Source organism: Gambusia affinis, linkage group LG10 (genome assembly GCF_019740435.1).
Source record: "Gambusia affinis linkage group LG10, SWU_Gaff_1.0, whole genome shotgun sequence".
NCBI classification, from domain to species: domain Eukaryota; kingdom Metazoa; phylum Chordata; class Actinopteri; order Cyprinodontiformes; family Poeciliidae; genus Gambusia; species Gambusia affinis.
The window spans coordinates 15383919-15405377 of NC_057877.1; the positions used below are offsets into that span (position 1 = coordinate 15383919).

General features: G+C 38.7%; 1 protein-coding gene across 3 annotated transcripts in view; it reads left to right on the top strand.

The window, feature by feature from the left end:
* The window catches only part of rnf220b (ring finger protein 220b), a 33490-nt gene extending 12923 nt beyond the window's left edge, over positions 1-20567 (top strand). The window contains exons 3-16 of one of the 3 annotated variants that reach the window (XM_044129425.1): positions 8624-8750; positions 9694-9736; positions 10376-10468; positions 11616-11658; positions 11960-12049; positions 15755-15798; positions 16129-16210; positions 16532-16631; positions 17875-17934; positions 18073-18131; positions 18264-18348; positions 19098-19206; positions 19861-19935; positions 20022-20567. In XM_044129425.1, coding sequence (XP_043985360.1) covers positions 8624-8750; positions 9694-9736; positions 10376-10468; positions 11616-11658; positions 11960-12049; positions 15755-15798; positions 16129-16210; positions 16532-16631; positions 17875-17934; positions 18073-18131; positions 18264-18348; positions 19098-19206; positions 19861-19935; positions 20022-20093 — 1082 coding nt within the window. In that variant the 3' untranslated portion in view covers positions 20094-20567. The remainder of the gene's footprint in view (positions 1-8623; positions 8751-9693; positions 9737-10375; positions 10469-11615; positions 11659-11959; positions 12050-15754; positions 15799-16128; positions 16211-16531; positions 16632-17874; positions 17935-18072; positions 18132-18263; positions 18349-19097; positions 19207-19860; positions 19936-20021) is intronic. The other 2 variants (XM_044129426.1, XM_044129427.1) reach the window with 2 other exon arrangements.
* Positions 20568-21459: the final 892 nt, after the last annotated feature.

The following is a 21459-nucleotide window of genomic DNA, read 5'->3' on the forward strand; positions in this document are numbered from 1 at the left end:
CAGAAAGGATATAATGTCAAACCAGAATTATGTTTTTACTGCCCTCAGGATTTCCTTTTTGTTAGAACACTGGATCTTTGCTAAAATGAACTATTGTTGATATTAAAATTATTTTAGATTTGTATGCACCTACTGTATTTACCTATTGAAGTCAGGAAATGAGATGCATAGGAAGTGCACTGGGAGAATTTTCTATGAGTGCATTTTTTTAACTGCCCACTTTAATCTTCTACAACAACTGTACTGTAACTTCTCAAAATCATGTCTTAATTTTCAGAGCATGCCTCAGCTACGTGATAGCAGGAGCAAGAATGTGGTTTAACCTTTAAAATGCACAGCAGGTGGGTGTCTTCAGAGTAAAATATTATTTGGTGGTTTTAGTCTGTGTCTATTTCAAATTAATGGAGCTGTATGGAGGGTGTTCTTGGTTGAATTCCTTCTTCTAAAATCTGATTTACTAAATAGAAATGGTAAATTCCTCTGTATCAATTAGTCTTGGTTGAGGTAAACTCTTGAACCTGTTTGTCCAGGCATCAGTGATAGCCTGATTTATTTTGTATTAACCACTAATTGACAGACAGAGAAAATGGGGAAAAGAAAATGAGGAATGTGATGAGGAGAAGTGGGAATAATAATGCTGTGTTAATAACTTATTATGGCTTTCTGTCACTCTTCATTTTCTATTTTATGACCTAACTGTGCTTTATACGCTTTTAAATCTTTGTATTTGACCTATTTGGTATGTTCCTTTGTGTTCAAAATGTTCTCCAGCAAAACTCTGAGGCCTTCAAAGAGCAGCTTTGGTGACTACTGAAGACACATAGTTGCACTGGATTTAATTTAGGATATCATCATAAAAAGGGCTGGATGCAAATGATCCCAATCACTTCTTGGGATTTTACTTGAAACATTTTAAAAATAGTATATCCCTTCCACTTTGTAACTATGCGCTGCATTATTTTCGTCTGACACATAAAATTCCAATAAAAAAACAAAGCATTTTGTTTGTAATGTGACAAAATGTGAAATAGTTTAAAAGGTACAAAGACTTTTACAAGGCACTCAAGTTATGTCAGATCCCATTGCCTAGGGTGCTGTAACCCTCCGTACTGTTGCCAGGACCAAAGACTAAACGCCTGTAGTGGAGGCTAAATAATGTCATTTTGATCACAAGCCCTGACTCAATCAAAACCATGATCTTTTTCTGCCTTTTCTTTTGTAGCTTGGTGGCCTAAATCTGAACATGCGGCTTCTAAATATATAAAGTGTGATATTAAAGTGAAGCCCTCTACATAAACAGTCCAAACCGTTCCTGTGACACCTTCTGGTTGTCTCTGTGTGATTTCTGAGAGGACTCAGAGGGAATGCCGAGCTGCAGTCAACCCAGTGCTTTGACACGCTGAGCTGCAATTGAGTTAGCGACCGAGCGGTAACACTTAACCTTGGAACAGTCAAGATCATTCTTTCCACAAATCAAAAAGGAACTTGACCAAATCAAGGATCACTAAAGTGTCTTTGTTTTCTTTGAACCTCATGAAACATCTTGATAAAACACTTTTCTTTATGTTGTTACATCAAGTTGCATTGGTTCAGTGTATCACTTTAAAGTTAGAGTTCTTTTGTCTGTAATATGACACACAGGTATATCAGAACTGACAGTGAGTTTTGCTGCAGGTTGCAGATAGTGGTAGGACCTTTGCTGTACTCTAAAGAGGAGTGACAGCATCAATATGTGTCAAGGAGTGCAGCTCACAGTATGTTTGTACACATTGGGTAATTCCTCAGATAACTATAGTGAAGTGTAGTAAAATATGATGAAAAGACAAAAACAGTAAAAAGAATTTTACAGTTCATATTACATTCTGTAATTATGAGGAAAAATCTAATGCATAAAGTTCCCCCATATTTGATCATGTATTTATTTTAGCTTGAAGTTTTGCTAAATATAAATTTGAAGCACCGTAAAACTCATAAATCATAAAACTAACATTTGTAAAGGTCCACGTCTTTGACAAGATTAAAAAACAGTTCTTGAAAATGCATCTGCCCTCATCACGCAATCAAACCTGGAAATATAAAAACAGAGGAGGAAGGAGGGAGACCTGTTTCTGTCTATCCTCTTTCTTGGTCTAAATCTGGTGCAGCTATATGTTTAGAGTTATTGACTGGAAGGTAAAACTCCACCTTTACCAGGTTTTCTCAGAGATTGTCTTGTATTTAGTTCCATCCATCTACCTGTCAACTCTGACCAGCTTCCCTGTCCCCGCACACTAAAACCATCTTCACAGCATGATACTGCCACCATTTTTCATTGTGGGATTGGTGCATTTAGGGTGATTTCTTTTCCACATTCACATAACATTTTGAATGCAGGCCAGAAAGTTAAATTCTGGTTTCCTTTGACTCAAGCACCTTATTCCACATCACTGCCGTTTCCTTGATATGGCTCAAGTGAAACTGCAAACTGGACTTCTTTATGACTTTCTTTCAGAAATTGGTTGAATCCCAGGATTGCCCAATATATGTAGGTCTTCACAGAATAAATGTATTAACAGTGATATTTATGATCAGCCCTATTAATTTTCTTCTTTTAAATCATCACTACTATGCCCTAATATATGTTGTTCTATCCCACATATTTTGTGTTAGTGACTAAATATGAAAATGTTCAGGGGTGTGAATACTTTTAGAAAGCCACTGTAAGTAGCTTCATATTGTGGCAAATAGACAAGACCAGCCTTAAATTTTCCCCTGGATTTTACCCCTTCCCTCCTGTGTGGACGTCACTATCAGAGATCATTGAGCCATGCATCTCAATGAGGACAAGATTGATTGTTTGGAACGGAGCAGAGGCAGGGTTCGATCTTTGCCCTCAGGGCTACGAGAAGGGAAACACGGTCACAGAGACAGTCACACAGGTTCCCAGTCAACTCTGAGTCACCGAGATGATAGGACTCATACATGCGGAGCCACGCCCGGCTAGATGGAGCAATTGTCGCAATAAATGGAGAAGATGAGAGAGAGAATGAAGGAGAATGAAAGACAGAGAGATTTTGAGCTTGTGTGCTGATTGACCTGTGGCCAGAGAGGTTATGTCCATTGATCTGTTGGGCCAGAAGAAAAGGGCTTTGGCCTGAGGTTCTTCAGAATGAGTCTATTTGGAGTTTAGGCTTCCCATCCATTCCCACCCGAAGCTTTTTCATCATCTGACTCCCCCGACTCACATGTGACGGCTCCCGCTGTCCTCATAAGCACCAGGCACTACAAAGGCCAAAGGCCAATCAATGTTCCACAAGAGGTTGATACAGATCTTATTAGTCAATGAACGATCATTAGTGGTCTAACGAGGCATTGATTTGTGCAGAAGCCAAAGGTTGCGGTGAGTGTCTTTAATACATTAAACACAATTGATTGGAGTAGTTGGGGTGTTATGAGGAATGGCAGAATTACAATGGACAGTGAGAGATTTGAGGTCAAGCCAGGAGAGGAGAGAATTTTGTTAGGATTGAACATGGTGCCCAGCAGCAGTTTTGTCCTTTTATGCATTACTGGTGTACCGATTCTTCAAATGATAAAAAGCAGATATGTAGGAGGACTAAGTCAAAAGCAACTGGACTTGCTGTTTCAAAGGCTCAAGCTGCAGCCTTTGAAAACTGCGGAAATGACTCTGCTCATAGCAGATGTGTTACTACAGGGCCTATTATGTTGCTCATTAAATACCCAACCTCTCAATAGGCCATTATTTCCCCAATAAAAAACAAACGGCGGCCTGCATACTTTCCCCTGCTCCCCCCTCCGCCTCTGCTTCAGAGGTTCGCTCTACCTCACAGCCGGCTAAAACCCCTGACTAATATCCTGCATGTGATGCTTTTAAATAGGAAGCAGGCCGCTGTGTAGGGTGGAGTACAGGTGTGGCAGGAGCCAGGGGATTTTATAGCCCTCCATATCCTCTGAAACTGTGCCAAGGACCTTCCTACTCTGCCCACCACTGCAGCGTTGGCCGCCAAGCGTTAACTTTACTCCCCCTACCAATCCTTGCACGCCTACTGCTTATATAGAGTCTTTGCTTGTTATGGGTTTATAGAGGGATTTCTGATGTGCTTAGAGAATTGTTTGATGATTGGAATAATGATGCCATTTGGAGTGAATTGTCTCGAGACTTTATTGCCAGTGAACAACGAAAAAAAACCCAGACCTACCCTGTGCTTGAAAAATGAAAATCCAGAGCTTTCTCTTCATGCTTTCTTGTGTGTCCCCTGCCATTCAAAGCTGCCCCATCCTGCTCATGTCAATCAGAATTACACCACGTCCACAGGTTTGTCACCCGGGGTACGTTCGTCACCACGTCTCCCCCTCCAGAACAGCCTTTTCATGCCCCGGCATAATGTCAGTGGGTGACATCCAGGCCTGATGTGATGTGGCATTCACTAAAGGTCATGTTAGGCATCTCCGCTCCATCTGCATCAGCAGAACTGGCAGCCGTCATATGGGTGCTGGCATCGGCCATTACCCATGGCCTCGGGGGGACTCGATGCTCAGAGGATTTGTCAGCGGGATTCTCGTCTGTCTGTTCTAGGGTGGATGCAGAACAAGAGAAATCAGGTCCTGACCATCAATCACACGAGGGGAAAAAGAAGAGGACAACAGGTCTTTTCGTTCCACCAGATAAACTTTGTAATCTCATGATGCTCTGGATAACTTGCATGATACAAAGGCATACCCGTGTTGTGGCCAAAGGAATGACAGTGAATTAAAGTGTGTGTAGTGAATTGAGATCTATGTGTTTAATTAGTGGGCTTCATATTTTGCAGTTGAGCAAATAATATTGGCACATACAGCAGTAGAGAATATTGGCATAAAAAGCCTTAAATAATCCTTTATTGCAGCTGCATAATCTGAAAGTGAAATACTTTGTAAAGTATTTTTATTTAAAATGGGATTATTATGTATTTTTCAGGCATGTAGAGTTATTTAATAGCACAATCAAGTAACTATGTCACCATTAGTTTCTATAAAAATGCTGTATATATCAATTGGCACATTGAAATTAGCCTCTTTCTCTTTAAGACACTCCTACTCTTTCTGACACAATGCTCCTCCATTAGGCCGTTTACAATCATCTTTAGGGGCATTGGACTGAGAATCAGATACTCACTTCCACCAGGTGTTTGATAATTGTTTCTGTAACTAGTCTGTAACATATACATTTTAAACCAGAGGATCAATATTCAAATGATCAATCGGTCTTCAATATGAAAAATAAATAAATAAAAGCAGACGGTGAAAGCACTGAAAAGCAACCATCCTGGTTCTGATGCAGCAGAACACTCCATATTTTACACTATGAATTACAGAATGCACACACCTCTTCTTAACAGACGGGATAATTTTATGTTTCTCCCTTTTGATATGACAACACTCAGCTTTCTGACAAGAGTATTGGAAATATTTTCCAGGCCTACTGTTTAGTTTGGTGGAGGATCTGTCATGCTGTGGGCCTATTTCTGTATTAAAGGTTGCAGAAATACGGTAATTAAAAAATAATAGTAATCAGTCGTCCTCTCCCCTTGAGTCTTTCATTGAGTCTTTCACTAGGATAATGACTCAAGACATAACATAACATTTATTCAATACAGAACTTGTGATTGGTCATATAGTCATACTTTTTTTTACAGCCATCTTGTTGCCCAAACCAAAGTCTGATAAAATTATGCATCATAGAAAAGAGAGTTTAAGAGATTAGCAAAGAAAAATGGGAACATCTCCTATTTTCTTCTTTTATGAAATATCATGAAAGAAAAGTTGCCTCCCTATTTTCAAAAGAGGATTGTATAAAGTATCAACTCCAGGATTACCAGCAGTTTTGCCATCTGTAATTTCAAGAAAAGTAAAGGTTACAATTATTTCTTAAACTGGATCCTTTACCAACCCAATAAATATACTAAAGTTAAAGTCCTGTTTACTTGGTAGACTATTCTGCTACAATAATGATTACTTTATTTTTAGAATTTCTGCACATCTGTATCAATGATGTGAATGCATTTCTTCTTATCTGTATTTGTCAGTTAGTGGACGACAGAGTTACTCACATTAAAGAACTCCCGTCAAAACATTTTACATTGCTGGTGCAAAACCTTCATAGAAACAGAGAAAAGGCCTTCTCCCATGAGGGCTGTGGGAGAAAACGGCAACTGGACAAAAATCCTAGACAGTCAGGAAACAAGGTCTTGAACTGGCGAGACACAAAGAGAGAAAAAAGTGAATCAGACATGGAGACAGTGAATCCATTTGGAGATGGGCCAGTCAAACTCAGCACATCCCAGAAAGAGCGAGCCAATCCATCCCAGCCAGTTGCCGTAGTGAGGGAATGGTTAACAAGCCCCGCAGGCAGGTTTTACAGCCCCTGTTGTGTGTCTCAGACCCCCCAGGGTGAAGAGGGGCTGAGGTTGACTAATACTGACAGGTTTTATGTGGGCAAGGGCTGAGGGCAGCAAAGGGGTGGAGACGTGTGAAAAGGTACTCATGAACCAACAACTAGTGCTTACCAGCGTCTAGTAGGGAAAGTATGTACACACACAAACACACATTCATCTCTGCATCCAAACCACAAACACTCTGGCCCCCCACACCATTAAAGCGGATGTCTGTGAGGACCAGAGGTGACGGATGGATGGTGCATGGGGAGGGAAGGTTGTAAACAGAGAAAAAGAGGGGGAGGCTTATCCAAAAAGGGCACCAATAAAACACCTCAAAATCAAATCCCATTGCTCTTATCGCGGCGCCATTTAGAGACGTTATCTGTGCAGGTAATGTGGTTATAAATTCAATTTCACCACACAGATTTCATTGTTTACTGATGCCTGCGTGTTCCGGGCGGCGGAGCGCAGAAAGCCCGGGAACGTTCAATGCGTGTCGGGAAAAGTCATTTGGGCTTCCAGGAGGGGATGCAAAAAAGGCGAGGGAGGAACGGGAGACAGGGTGGTGGTGATGGGCAGAAAACATGTCACACTCTCAAGGACACCTGACTCCAATTTCCATTTTCCATCCCATGTTTTATTTACAGGCCATTTTCTCCTATTTGGCTCCTCATTATGGGGCCTCATACCTCAACTTATGTCAGTCTTTACAACAGATAGTCTGAAGTTTTGCTGGTCTGTTTGAGATTGAGGCAGGTGAAACTGTTTTTAGTTTCCTTCCGGTGTTTGGATGCTAAGTTATTTCATTGATCTGAATCAACAAGTTAAACTTTGATTGCCTAAATAAATCTGTCACTTTTTCATAACTTGTGAAGATGGGAAATTAGGTGCATCAGGCCTACTGGCTCTCTCCTGATGATTGATGGCTTTGAGGAGTAAATCACCTCATCTACTAGGTAAAATCTTGATATAGTAGAGCTCTTGAGGCTCCTGGCTGCCTGCTTATGGCAGTAATCCATCAGTAGGGCCCAATGGGCCAAGCGACCCTCCTGGGTAATGTTCCTACTGACAACCTATAATGTCAACACGCTGACAGCAGGGGGCCGCGGCGGTGTGTTTGTGTCTGTTCAGCTTGATTTTACCTTCATTTAAAATGACTAAAGGTCTGCTAAGCACACTCTGGTCTGGCCTCTGCTATGAAAGGTGTTAACTAAGCAAATAACAGTGAACACTAAAGTAATTTAGTGAAATGTACATCTAATATTGGTTTAATATTTCTTCCTCATTTACAGAGGCTTGTAAACATATTCATACTCTTTGAATTTTTTATTGTTTTGTCACGTTGCAAGTACAACTTTTATTGCTGGGATGGTTCTGCACTGAATTTTATTTAGAGAAATCAAAGTAAAGGGTCTGTGTACAGATCCACAGTGCACTTTCCAGTTTTTTTTATTTTTCTGCAAGAATAAACATCAGATTATTTTCCTTTTACTTGTCAATTACGCAACCATTTGTGTTGATCACATGAAATCCTAATAAAAATCAGCAGATGTTTCTGGTTGCAGGGTGACACAATGTATTATAATAATATAATAATTTTTGCATTTTCTTTACTTTAAAATTTGCGGTTGTTTAATGCAAAAAGTTCTACAGGCATCAATGCTTTTAAACAGAGCCATATCTAGCAAAAAATATTTCTTTGACTCTGTTTTCAGAATAAGATATTCAATTTGTAATTTTTATTTGTTTCAGTTTTTGAAAATAAACTTAGTAAAATCTTCATCCGTTGTTTTCCATTTACATTTGTTTGGATACAAAATGAGCAAAACCCTAATATGATGGGAAACAACAAAACATCCAATTAAATTAAATTAAAGATTTTTATGCTACACTTTGTGAATAAATTTATATATAAACCCAACGACGCTATTTTTCACTTAAATTTCAGATAAATGTTGCAGTTGACAAAATCCATTTTTTAACTAAAACCATTATTGAAACACATTTGATTGAGCATTTCTAACATTTTACATGTAGAGCCAATTTTAAACCATTTTGCTCTTTTCCATAACATTTCCACTAATTTCACTCCACTGTATCATATAAACTCAATAAGTGGAAGGAAAATGAAAATATAGTTTTGCAATGCTAAGTCGTTTATTCCTGATAGTAAACGTCTCTGCTTTGTCTTCCCTTGGTCTCCTCAGGTAAGTTGAAGGGTCTGTACGACACTCAGGCCCCAGTGTGTCCAGTCTGCCAGGCCGTACTGCGACCAGGAGAGCTGCAAGATCACATGGAGCAGGAGTTATCCAAACTCGCCCAGCTACAGATCAGGTGCGGCACTTTTATTTTAATTAAACTGCAAACAAACTGTAACACAGTTTTAGAATAACTTAAAGTAATTATTTTCTTGAATATTAAATGAAAGGCTTTGTCATCATGCATGCTGACCTTCCTGCTCATCACATCTGTAGCTCCTCCTCCTAACTCTTCTAAATTTCCCTCCAAGCTTTCACTTTGTCTATTTATCAGTTTATGGTTTTTCTGTCTGTTTTGCATCACTGTGTCTCCGCTCTGTTCAGCTCCCATGAGATAACTCATGTTGACACGTTTTGTAGCTAAAGGCCTCTCCTCCTTTATTCTGCCCTGCTGGTATCTCTCATCTTCTTTGTCACCTGTGTGTAGTGTTTACAAGCTGCCTCATTGTTCCTCACATATTTCATATCACAGCCCCCCTGGGCCTCTGGGCGACAACTCGTACAGCGGGCTATAACGATAATGTCCTTCTAATGGCTGATTTGAGCCTCTACACACACAGTAACACACACACAGAGGCTCTTGCCGTGTAAAATTCAAATTTAGACGCATGCATTACCTGCTGCTTAAACCAGAAGAATGATTCCTCCAATAAAGATATTACGCTCCAAATCTGCTTAACGACCGCTCCATGGACAGTAATGGTTTCAAATTGAACTTTGCCCACAGGGACACTCCTCTCTGCGTGTGTGTGTGTGTGTGTGTGTGTGTGAGACCGAGAAAGAGCAACAGTGTATGAGAGTAAGGGTCCAGTGTCTGTGTTGGCAGACATGAAGTGTGAAGGATTGAGATAAGTTCTTACACAGACCTGAATACAAATATATATGCAAGAATTTGTAAAAGAGCTGGTTTAAAAATAATCCTTGTGGTGTTTGTGTACTTTATTAGAAGCTGTGCACATATGAGACATCTTTCTAATTATATAGCAAAATAAAAACTTTTTTTTGTGTGTCTCCTGTAGCCCCGCTGCACTGCAGCACGACCAACTCATCAGAACATCGAAGGTCAGTAGATATGTGATCCCTTCATTAAACCTAACTAACTCGTCACACTGTTGTGTATTTGCCATGCGTCTCAATATAACACAATGACTTGCAGGTTTAACTTAATAGTACTCCAAATTCCAGCTGCCATTGTATTTTGACCCCAGCTAAACCATCTTATCACAGATGTTTTTAGATGTGTTGAAAAATTCTGAGACACGAGTGTCACAACCCAGAGATGCAATGTTTACCAGAAATATTCTGCAGCGCTACTAAAAGTCACAAAGAGTCACAGATATTCTTAAAGCTTTGCATGTCATATTCTGAAAATGGCTGACTTGACAAGACGCTGCATTTAGTTTCAGATTTCAGCTAATAATTATTTGACCACTTGGGGCATTGAGATAGAGAATTAAACTTCCAGCCCCAGACGGTCAGACGATCAGTACGGGGAAAAATAGAGGCGTGTCATAAACAAAATAAAATATACTGATGTGACAAATTCAGCTTAATTTCTTCACCTTAGTATTAACACAAAAAAGTGTTGTGAAATATGCTGCCATTAGTCTGACAGCAGCTTGTTGCAACAGTTTTCTCTCATTCTGCTTGAGTTGTTTTAAATTATTTAATTATTATTAAATTTCTTTTCTCATATTTCAGTCTCTAACGCTCTCTCTACACATCAAGCGTGAAGGAGGCTCTCCCACTTCACCGTCTCGGCCATCTGAGGAGCCGCATTCAGACCGATACCAGGTACTTTTTGTAAAAGTTACACAATGCATGTCAAGTTGTTAGGATTTGTTTTATTAATTGGCTTCCTGTAGATGTGTAAGTATTTTCTGGACCATTTTCTCTGAAGATGTAGTCTTGTTGTATATGGTATTATCTAGTTCTGTCCTGAAATTTTCAATCATTTACCACAGCTATATATATATATTTTTTTACTTTTTCCCATTATTCTTTGTTTGTCTGTTGAATTGTACAAGATAAAGGTCAAATTAAAAGTTTAAATTGTTTCGAAATAAAATGATAATTTGCACATCACACAAGCATTTTGGCACTGCTGAGAGCTTCTGTACATTTCGGACTAATTTTAATTTAATAACACCCCTCAGAGCAATTTCTACAATCTGTTCACGCTATGGATAAATGACATTTGCAAAGTCGCAAAGGAACTGAAATTAAAAATAGTTTCAGGTAATACCAACATATGTTGCTTTGGAGAGACTTTATAGATGCTTTAAAAAAAATTACATCATAAATTAATAAATTGAAACAGTGGTTTGATTTGAATTGTCAATTAGTGTAAGTAAAATAAAGATTATGAAAAACAAAAAATATTGGACCAAATAAAAATAATGGTAGAAAACATTGAATAGAAAATAAATACAGATTTCTGGGTGTTGATCTTGGACTATAAAATCTCCTGGAAGCTTCACAATAAACTTCACATAAACAAAAATGTATTGAAGGTTTTCAATACATTTCCTGTTACATGTTCAGAAAAACAAAAGACTAAGAGTTCATCATCATCATCATCATCAGTTGAGCTGGTGCTTTTAAAGTGCTTTGTGAAATTAATCACACAAAAAAAATCTCTAGATGATAATGTGACTCACTTTAAGATATAGGTGCAATTAAATGGCTGTGATTAAAATACAACATTTCAATGTTAATCATGATAATGATAATGACTCAATTCATATCAATATTGGCAAAGCTAATATAACACATTTGATGGACCCTATCTTTAGAGTTTTATGTGCAAATCTTTTTAGGATCTTTAATATTCTGCAGACACTAAAATCTACATTCTCATATTTATTGTAAATAAATAAATAAATTAAATACAGTTAAAGTTGTTATGATGACCTTCATCACTTTATCTTGTTTGTTGCAGACGTTTCTCAGAGTTCGAGCCAACAGACACACAAGACTAAATGGTAAGTTGATGCAAAGTGGTCTAAATGTTGCTTCTCTGCTCCGTGGCGTCACTTTGTGTGCAACATAGTCCAGTGTTTAAAGTCTGCCGTGTTAAGTAGCTTCTAATTTATAGACTTAAGTAATCAGAGTTGCCTTTGTTCACACACGGTCGCTCAGTCATGTGTTAGTTTTTTAAAGCCCTCCCTCACTCCCCGTGCAGATATCTCCCCTTTTTTCCCACACAATCTCCGCTGGCCTAGCGCCCACACGAGCAGAGGAGCTATTAACCTTTCCAACTTTGACCTCTTGATATGTTAACAGTCGACGACCTCTGCTGGTGCAGGTGCTACGTCAAATCCGCCCCATTGCGCCCACACAGCGCAGGAGCCCACCTAGACTGCACACAAGCTGGTAAGAAACACAGAGAAGCACTTTTCCTTTCTCCCTCCCCAACCCTCACGTCTGCTTGTAGAGTCCTGGATGTGACATGAAGTATATTTTTACACAAGCCAAATACCATGTTCCATCAAATTATATTGCTAAATGTTTCCAAAGATTACTGACTGGTAAATATGGACAGTCTGGATAATAATTTTAGCTAGTAAAAAACAATTGGAAAATATTCTTCAACCTGATTTAATGTGTAAATAGATATATAAATATTCTTTTACATGAAACTATAGATCAATAATTGCTCACATAACACAGTTTGCTTATAACTCCTGTAAAAGATCCGCGCAAAGTCGGCATTTAAAAAGAAAAATCAGTATAATTTTGCTTTGATTTTGAATACCAGAACAACATTTTTTAGCAACCTTTGCATGAGGTTTACAAATGATCAGCTTGCAAAATTTAATGGTCTCTTTATGAACACACAGCGATCAAAGATAACTTTTTTAAAGAGGGAACTCTACCTGAGATATAACACTAGGGCTTTATTGCACAGTAATAACCAACGACGGGATCCCAGATCATTAAAAACACCTTCAGCTGATGTTAAGTGTCCCCTGAAATGACAGCGGCTTTTATGGACTTGCAGCAGTAAATGTCATGAATAAAGAGCTGCTGCATTAATCTCTACTGCGATGATCTACAGAGTGAAGCTGGGGGAGGATAAGTAGCTGCTAGTGGGATTTTTCTTTCTTGTGATCCTTATACAACTCTTACAAATGGTTGGTTTTGCTCAGTGATGCTTTCAAAACGAGTCTGAAACGATGCTGCCGATTTTTGGAGATGTTGTTTTTCCTCCCAAACTATTCTCTTACTGTGCGCAAAAGAAATATCAACTTACTATCCACGTTTTTTTTTTTTTTCTTTTTACAGTTCCAGTTGTGTAAAGCTTTTTAATGGTTGCTTTGACTGTTGATGAAGCTATTTCCTAATTTATGCAGATCACCACACATCTTTCTGACCTTCCATTTCAAAAAGTGGTCTACTTGCAATATTAATTCATCAGCATGTAGTCACATTAGAAGTGACTACATGATAATCAAGTGATTTTAGTGCAATAAAGTGATACTGCAATCAACTGAAGCTGAGTCCTGGAGGTTTTCTAAACCTTTACCCCTCTCCCTCATTGTGGAGGAATGGTACACTCTTCAAGAAGCTCAGAAAACTGATGATTTCTACTATGCAAAAATACACAACTTAAATGCCTGTGGTTTGTGGGTGCCATTTTATGTCATGAAATGAGGGAAAAACTTGTGAGAAAAGTAAAGATAACCCTCTCTCCGCACCACCCATAAGACCACATAAGACTAAATACTCAGGGAGGTCCTGCATTTGATCGCCTGAGGAAAACAACAACAAGTTGAGTCCATTTCAAGGATTTATAAACAAAACACAGAAACTTGGATTCTATTTTAATATATTCCAGCAACAGAAAAAGTTCAAAAGTTTTAATAATTGAAAAGCAGTGGCAGAATCTGATGCTTTTCTCCCCCTTCAGTGGCTGTCAGACTGGACAGATCCCACTGAGATGAAGTGGCTTCTACCTCTAAATCGGACTGCGGCATAAGAGCTGGACTGAAGAAGGCGAAGCAGGAATGAAATTGATTAATTATTCCTAACATCCATTTTTAATTTGGGAGTTTAAAATCGAAATAAGAATTAATGGAGAATATAAATTTGTCAGACTACTACAAAAAGAAGTCAAAGTCTTTGAGTCAAACATGTTTGGAGTCACAATTTTATGGTCACTGCGGTTGTCAAATGAACAGATGTCAGTAATTGCTTCTAGAGAGAAAGAACAGGGATATATTTATACTTAAAAAGAAATATACTTCAGTGTATTGAAATACAGTATATTTAGATATTCAAAGATTTATTGCCAGAAAAGAAAACAATTTAGAATTTTATGATATATATATAATCAAAATGGTATATTTTATATTCTAATCTTCCATTTTAAGACTATTAATAATTATTCTGAAAAACAATCTAACAATACAGTTTTTCTATTGCTTTTTTATGACAAAATATTTCAAACAGAGAATTACTTCATTTGTAGAGTAATTAAAACTTTTTTTTTTGCTCATTGAAAAATTAAATTGAAAAATTGCAAAAAAAAAAAAAGCACCAATATTTATAAATAAAACTAAACTTCCAGTGATGGTTAAATGTTTTAAATTGAGAAATATTCTATATTTGCTATTTTCCATACTAATTAAAATAAATTATCAGCAGGACTACACATATAGAAACACTAAAACTAGACAATAAAGTGCTTCCAATGCTATTAAAATATGTTTCAATATTTACGTTTGCAAGTGTGTTCCTGAAACAATCAATAAGGTCGTTTCAATTAGCCCTCATTCAACTCCACAGAAACAATTGGGACGCCCTAACACAGAAACATGAGGTTAAGTTCTAGAAACAAGCGAAAAGGTTCTGAAACAGGATTCAGTGATGGAGTGACCTCCATGAATGTTTTGGTAAAACATCGCTTTTGTTTGTGAAAGCATTTATAACCAGACATCATCTCAGGCGGCTTGATGCAGAGATGAGACCAGATGCAGCGTTCTGACTCTAACTCACAACATACTTGTTATGATCGTCCATGGAGATGCTCCGGCTCCCGGCTGTCTCCTCACACTCGGTATGCTGCTGCTGTCGAGGTCTGTTAGCCTTTACTGGGCTTCATAACCGGACGGCATAATGAGCTTCTAAACACACGTCAGAGAGGCAAAAAGGAAGGAGCAGGGAGGAGGTGCTCCTCTTCTGATTAATCAGCCTCGCTCTCTCTTTGTTTGATGAGCTCCTCCTCATCTATGACCATCTCTTTAACCCTCATTATGTGCGCTGGAATGGCGGCACTTGGGTCACGGCCGTGGCCCGGATCCCCTTCCGACTGGGGCCCGGTGTCATCCAGCGCGCATTAGAGGGCTCTTAAACTTAATGTCCCCTCATGCGATATGGAGCGCGTGAGGAAGCTGAGGTGCTGTTGGTGTTCTGCCGTGTTAACTTTAGTATTTTCAGCGGGGACAGTGGCCGCTGAAATGACAGAAAAGGGCCCTGATGTCACAGCTGGATACATTATGCAGCTCATCTGATTCACTGTCATTAAGGAAAAAATTATTTTTAAATATTTTGAAAGTTGCGTTCTGCATCTTTCCTCAGACAGGTCAAATGAAAGTTATAACCCCATCGTATTTCACGTGTTTGTTAAATGTTCGTGTTATTAATGCCATTACTGCAGTGAGAAATCAACCTTGTAACATATTTCTTTTAAGAGAAAGAAATATGTCTTTTCCTAAAAAAGGCTTTTTGGGAGTATTTTGTTATAAAAATTAATAGATTAATGTAGCACCTATTTTCTGGTCAGGGTCATACCAGATGATAAAATAATAAATAACAAACTTAAGATCTTTGGTGAAAATCCAGAAGAAACATCTTAGTAAAAGATAAAGTTTCCAGTTTTGGCACCCTTGATGCAAAGCTTTAAAAAAATCTGTTTTACGCTGAAATCTTTAAAAAATTTAACCTTTGACATTACTTTAAAAAATAATTACAAAGTTACTGGTATTATAGTGATTTACAAATGTAGTATATTGGTGAGGAGTTTATTTCTAAACTCATCACAATCTCGTTGTTTTTCTACCTTCTGTCTGTTTCCAGTCAGGATTGGGAAGCTGAAGAGGAGAAAACCGGAGGAAGGACAGGTAATTTATTTTTTTCTTTTCCTCACAACTCGGCATAAAACACAGATGAAAGCATTTATTTTCCTGACATTTTTCTCTAATCTCAGATTAGTACATGTACGGTGTAGCCTGCTGATCTCAGGTTGAGAGAATGTCAGGAGTCCGAATGCAGAGACTCTGTTGAGTTGCTTTGTTCACATGGCATCAGGATCGCTGTCAGTCCGCTGTGTATCCATGTGAAAACACAACCAGCTATAAAAGCGCAGATGCCGATACGTAGCTGCTGGCTGTGGGGCGACATACGGGCGTACTCATGCAGATGGTGAAGCCTGGTGCTTGTGCTTGCTACAGGAGGCTTCAGCGGATCTGGTGCCGGTGGAGGACGAGTGGAACGAGAGGAGAAGGACACAGATGACAGCGATAGGATTTAAAGGTAAGCAAGGATCTGTGTTTCCATAGATGTGTGCGTGTGCGTGTGTGTGTGTGGGTGTAGGATCTTATTCAGTGGAGAGTGAATGATGTGACTGAGTCACAGTGGAAGAACCACTGAACTTTTCGGTCCACATTACGGTGGGGAAACGTTCCCTGGAGGCTCGCTTAAAAGTAACAGTTTCTTTTAGCAGGGAGAAAATCTGAGAGGTCACAGCTTGCTGCGAGACATGACCTTTCCTCTTTAACTGTGAAATAAGAAATATATCACCTCATGCAGGAGAGAAAACAGCTTTGTATTGGTAAATCTTCAAAATGCGTTCAGCAGGTGTGACACTGGTGAGCACGACTTCTAGGGAGTGTCGGGACAGCGACGCAGACCTGGACGTTGACGGAGATGATACTCTAGAGTACGGCAGAGCGCAGTATCCTTTTACCCTGAATGCAAATATGTTAAAAACATTCGATTACATGTCTGAGTAGGCAGTGAACTGAAGAAAAGAAAGATTGCTGTGAAGTCCACAACTTGATGCCATTAGCTGGATCTCATTAGATTCCCCCGCCCCCTATAAACAGAAGCAAACTGCACTCCTTTAACTTGGGTACGTTCACCAGCATAGATCTGCTGCGACACAATGAAATTACAGATTACTTTTCTGAAACCCAGGAACATATTCAGTGTCCAACCACACATAAATATCCTTCTACTCGTGTTGTTTTTATTTATTTTTTTCATAATTCCTTTCTTGCATGTTGCATCGGGAAGATCTGCGCTGATTTTGTGGTCAACTTCTGGTTTCTGCCAACCAGTGCTGGACAGATGTGAAGAAATTTGTAAAGTAAATGTAAAAACGCAGAGTGTCTGTTGGACGTCTGTGTCTCAATGTTTGGATGCGTGATGTTTCTTCATAAACTGTGCAAATTATATTTTCTTTCTATTTTGTTTGTTTCTTTTTTTTTTTTACCATCAAGAGAATATGCCTCACTTAAAAATAATAAAAAATTAAAAAGAAAAAGTGCAATTTAAGAAATTAAAAAAAAAGAAACTTAATTAACCGCAGATAACCAGATGATCACTGCCTTTCACCAGTATACCCAGCCACATCTATAGTGAAAAATATAATGAAAAATTTTATGAAAAAACCATTAAGATCTGCAGAACCCCCGAAATCTGAAAATACAGGGTTCTCTAAATTATCCTAATATAAAGTGATAAATAAATAAAAATTAAAATGGATTTATTAACACATTAAAGACAATAATTTAGTCATTGTGAAGTTAAACCTCTTGCATTTCTTAAATTTACTGCCTTTTAAATAATTTTGTGGAAAAAATATACACATATCTAAATGTGCTATAAACTGTCATACATCAACATTGTGTAGTGAGGTTTCTTTTTTAATTTTCTTATTTATTTATTTTTTTAGCTAACTCTCTTAATGTAGCATTAGAAATATAATCCTCTCCTCTGGCATTTTGCCTGTTTTTTTTGTACACATAATCACTAAATCAAAAATAAAATAAAAATGATTATTAAAAAATTTTACAAATTGCGTAAGGGCTAAAGTCTTAAGTCTGGGGAATTATTCCTTGATGACAGCATTTGTACTTGTTCTCTAAATATGCTGCTTGTAGTTGGATGTGTGTTTTTCCTGACTGCAGCTGCAGATACAGTGAGACGGATATAATCCCCTGCTCAGCAGAAAGCTCCAAAGAGTCGGCAGCAAAGTATGTAACTTTCCTAATGATGTCCCTTTCACATTAAACAATTGGACAGATAAAAAAAGACTATCTATACTCCCTAATCATTGTGATTTTAATTGCAAAGCTGCTTGGCTTTTTAACATGTGCTCTGTTGTCTCTCAGCAACAGCATGCTGCCTGATTCCAGACTGAAGCTCGACTTTCCAAAATGGTCAAACGATGGTGAGTTACACCAAGTGGAAATAATGCACTAGATTTTTTTTTCAAAGATTTTCTTGTGAAATGCCGGGTCACGTATTTTAAATGTTTCAAAGTGTTTGCGTAATTATTTATCTGTTTGCTTCTTTCTGTCAGGGAGTCCTTCTACAAGTAGTGGAGAGAAGCAGGACCCTACCGCAGCCGGTCTTCCCAGAACCTGCAGGAATGCAGAGATAGAGCCGTAAGTCGGGCTTTTCAGCATGTCATCAACTTTCACCTTGAATATTTAAAACTTGTTGCTCTTTAATTATGCTGCTTGATTTATGTCAAAGCGATGACAGAGAAACACGAGTTTAATGCTCACCATGGAGCTGATGGTGGTGGGGCTGTCCCATTTCCCACCATGCACAGGGTGAACAGACAGAGTGAAACATTTTCAGGTGTGAAGGAGCCAATTAGAGTTGAGCAGGTGTGACTGTGGCTTTCTGCAAACCATATTTTGGCGGCTCGGTTCTCCATCAGATCAGACTGGCTGCCCCCTCAGCATGATATACAACACTGTATCAATGTGATGATCTCATCCATCAAGGTCCTAGCAGCCCATGCAAGCATGTACACATGTTTCATCACACTTAATGCATTGTGTCCCGCCTGTACAGTCTGTTTGCACATACAGTCTATCCTGTAATTGTGTGTCTGTTTGTGTGAGGACAACCCTCCTCCCGCCCCTCCACAGGCCCTGTCTCCTTCCTATGATAAATGAGACAGCCAATGCCAGCAATGTGATTGCTGCTAAATTTCATGCTCAGTGTCCATGTTGGCCAGCGAATAATTTAATCTGTCTTCAATTTTATAAATGACTCTCCAGTGTCAGCGTAACTCACGCACCTTTCGCTCTGCCATGCTGTTACTGAGCGTGCTCAGCTCTGAGTGTGTGTGTGTGTGTGTGTGTGTGTGTGTGTGTGTGTGTGTGTGTGTGTGCGCCTCCAGGCTTTCAGAGGACTCCACGCCGACAACCCTGGACGCGCTTAAAGCTCGGATCCGAGATTTGGAGAAACAGCTGTCTAAAGGAGACAGATTTAAATGCCTCATCTGCATGGTGAGTATGATGGCAAATTAAACCAACAGAGCAGAAATGCAGGAAGGAAGGAGAACAGCAACTCCAAAACTGCTGAAATCCCTGCAGGGACCTGTGTTTAGGGCTTTAAATCTATATTATTAGTCAAGGTGTTTCACTGGAATATAAATATTGCTCTTTATTTAATCATATATGCAAGTATCATGTACTGGTTTATATTTATAAAGCTTTCTTTTCATGAAAAACTGCAGATTTTTAACAGAAACATTTAAAACTTTGAGGAATTTGCCTTGACTGAATTACCTAACATTCCACCTCATAGTTTATATGTCATTTCCATGCACTGTTTGAGTAAAACAACAAAAACTAACAATATTTAGGCTCTGAAACCACATACTATTTAAAAATAAAAGCACGTCGTCGCAGAAAAAAAAACATATTTTATCTAATTTTATTTTCTTCTTCTAGATAATAAAATAATCCCACCTTTTCTAAAAGCTTTAAAATTCTGAGCTACTATGAATGTTTCAAAATTAAATGACGCTGGTCTTAACAAAAAATTATTTAATAACATTTCCTCTCCTGTTTCTTCATGGTGCTCTTTTTTCTTAATTTCTTAAGGACATCTAGTGGCGGCTTTTCAAACTACACCTGTGTGTTTCTGTTTGCCTGCAGGACACATACACAACACCGCTCACTTCCATCCAGTGCTGGCATGTCCACTGTGAGGAGTGCTGGCTGCGGACGCTGGTAAATCCTCCGATTACGTCCACTCAGGCAAACAGAAAAATTAACTCTAGAGACATTTGTGGACTGAAGACGTCTTTCTGTTTCAGGGAGCAAAGAAGTTGTGTCCTCAGTGCAACACCATCACGTCGCCCGGAGACCTGAGGCGGGTCTATCTGTAGCTTGCGGGAAGAGAAGAGAGAAATATCTCAGTTTCAGCCAATCAGAGGTGGCGATGTTGGGGCAGCTGGTCTGCCCCGAATGTCCACCTTCATCTTCACATGCTCCTGTTTTTAAATGAATTACTAACAACCTCTAATGTCCTCTGACCTGCTGCCAGATCGACTTTTGTGCTGCAGAATGAAACATCAGCTGAGAGCTCAGGCATTACAAATGCTTTGGGAAAATAATAATTTATCTTTTTTTAAATTTGTTTGTCTGTTTAAAGGGGAAAATGTTGAACTCAAATGAACTGAAAGCACATGTACATAGTTTTGTGTATGTATGTATGTATTGAGTGCTGTGTTTATAGGATGTTGACTAGCACAACAGCCTGGTTGTATTTACTGTACAGACTAATGTCTTTGTTTAGTTTCTTTTATATTTGTTGTTTGTACTATTTTAGTTTTCAAATGTTCCCTGTAATTTCATCTCAGTTAGTCACCTTTTGTCTTTACCGACACCTTTCTTTCAATTGCTTTATTAAATGTACTTTTTATCAACATTACTACATTAAAACGCGTTGAACACTTGTTTTTGTGTTTATAAATAATTTGGAAGGCAGATATTCTGATATTTGTCAGCCTCCCCCTGTAAGGATAACTGGATGTGGTGCCGTTGCCCTTTAAGAAGTGAGTCGAACAGGATTAGCCAGACAGCGCCTAATGCAGCTCATATGGAGGTGAGGAACATTAAACCTTTGCTATTTTGAGCCTTTGAGACCAACCGTGGCCTAACACCCAAACTTTTGAGCCCAGCGCGTAAACAGCCAAAGACTGTCACAACTCAACATTTGAAAATATACCATCAAGGAAATGTGGGATGAGAAACATCTGACTTCAAGTCTCCAAACTAGACCCATGTTACCAGCTTAAGCCTCCAAAATGTTTCCAACTTGATTGCTATATAGATGTGCAGCTCATATTTCTGTTGAATGTAAGAGGAAATATGTAAGTACAATGTATTAGTTCATGTCTGCATTCTGCTGATGTACACAAAACTGTTGCAATGCAGAGGACAAAGAAACAAAAGTCAAAGGGTTCAGTCAGGCGAAACAATATCCCAAGTTGCTCATTATCACAGGTCAGGTGGTAGTAATGCTGTAATGCAGGGACATTTTCTTCTTCACCAGTGACAAGAAAACTGGTTTGAGCAGAAAGAAACCTGTAGAAAATGGTGAGGGACTGGAGTGCAGGTTAAAATTTCAGTGGATACTGACTCTGAACATGCAACCAAAGCTACAATAGAATGGTTTCAATAGAAACACATTCATGTGTAAGAATGGCCCAGTCAAAGTATAGACTTAAATCCAATTTGTAATCTGTGGCA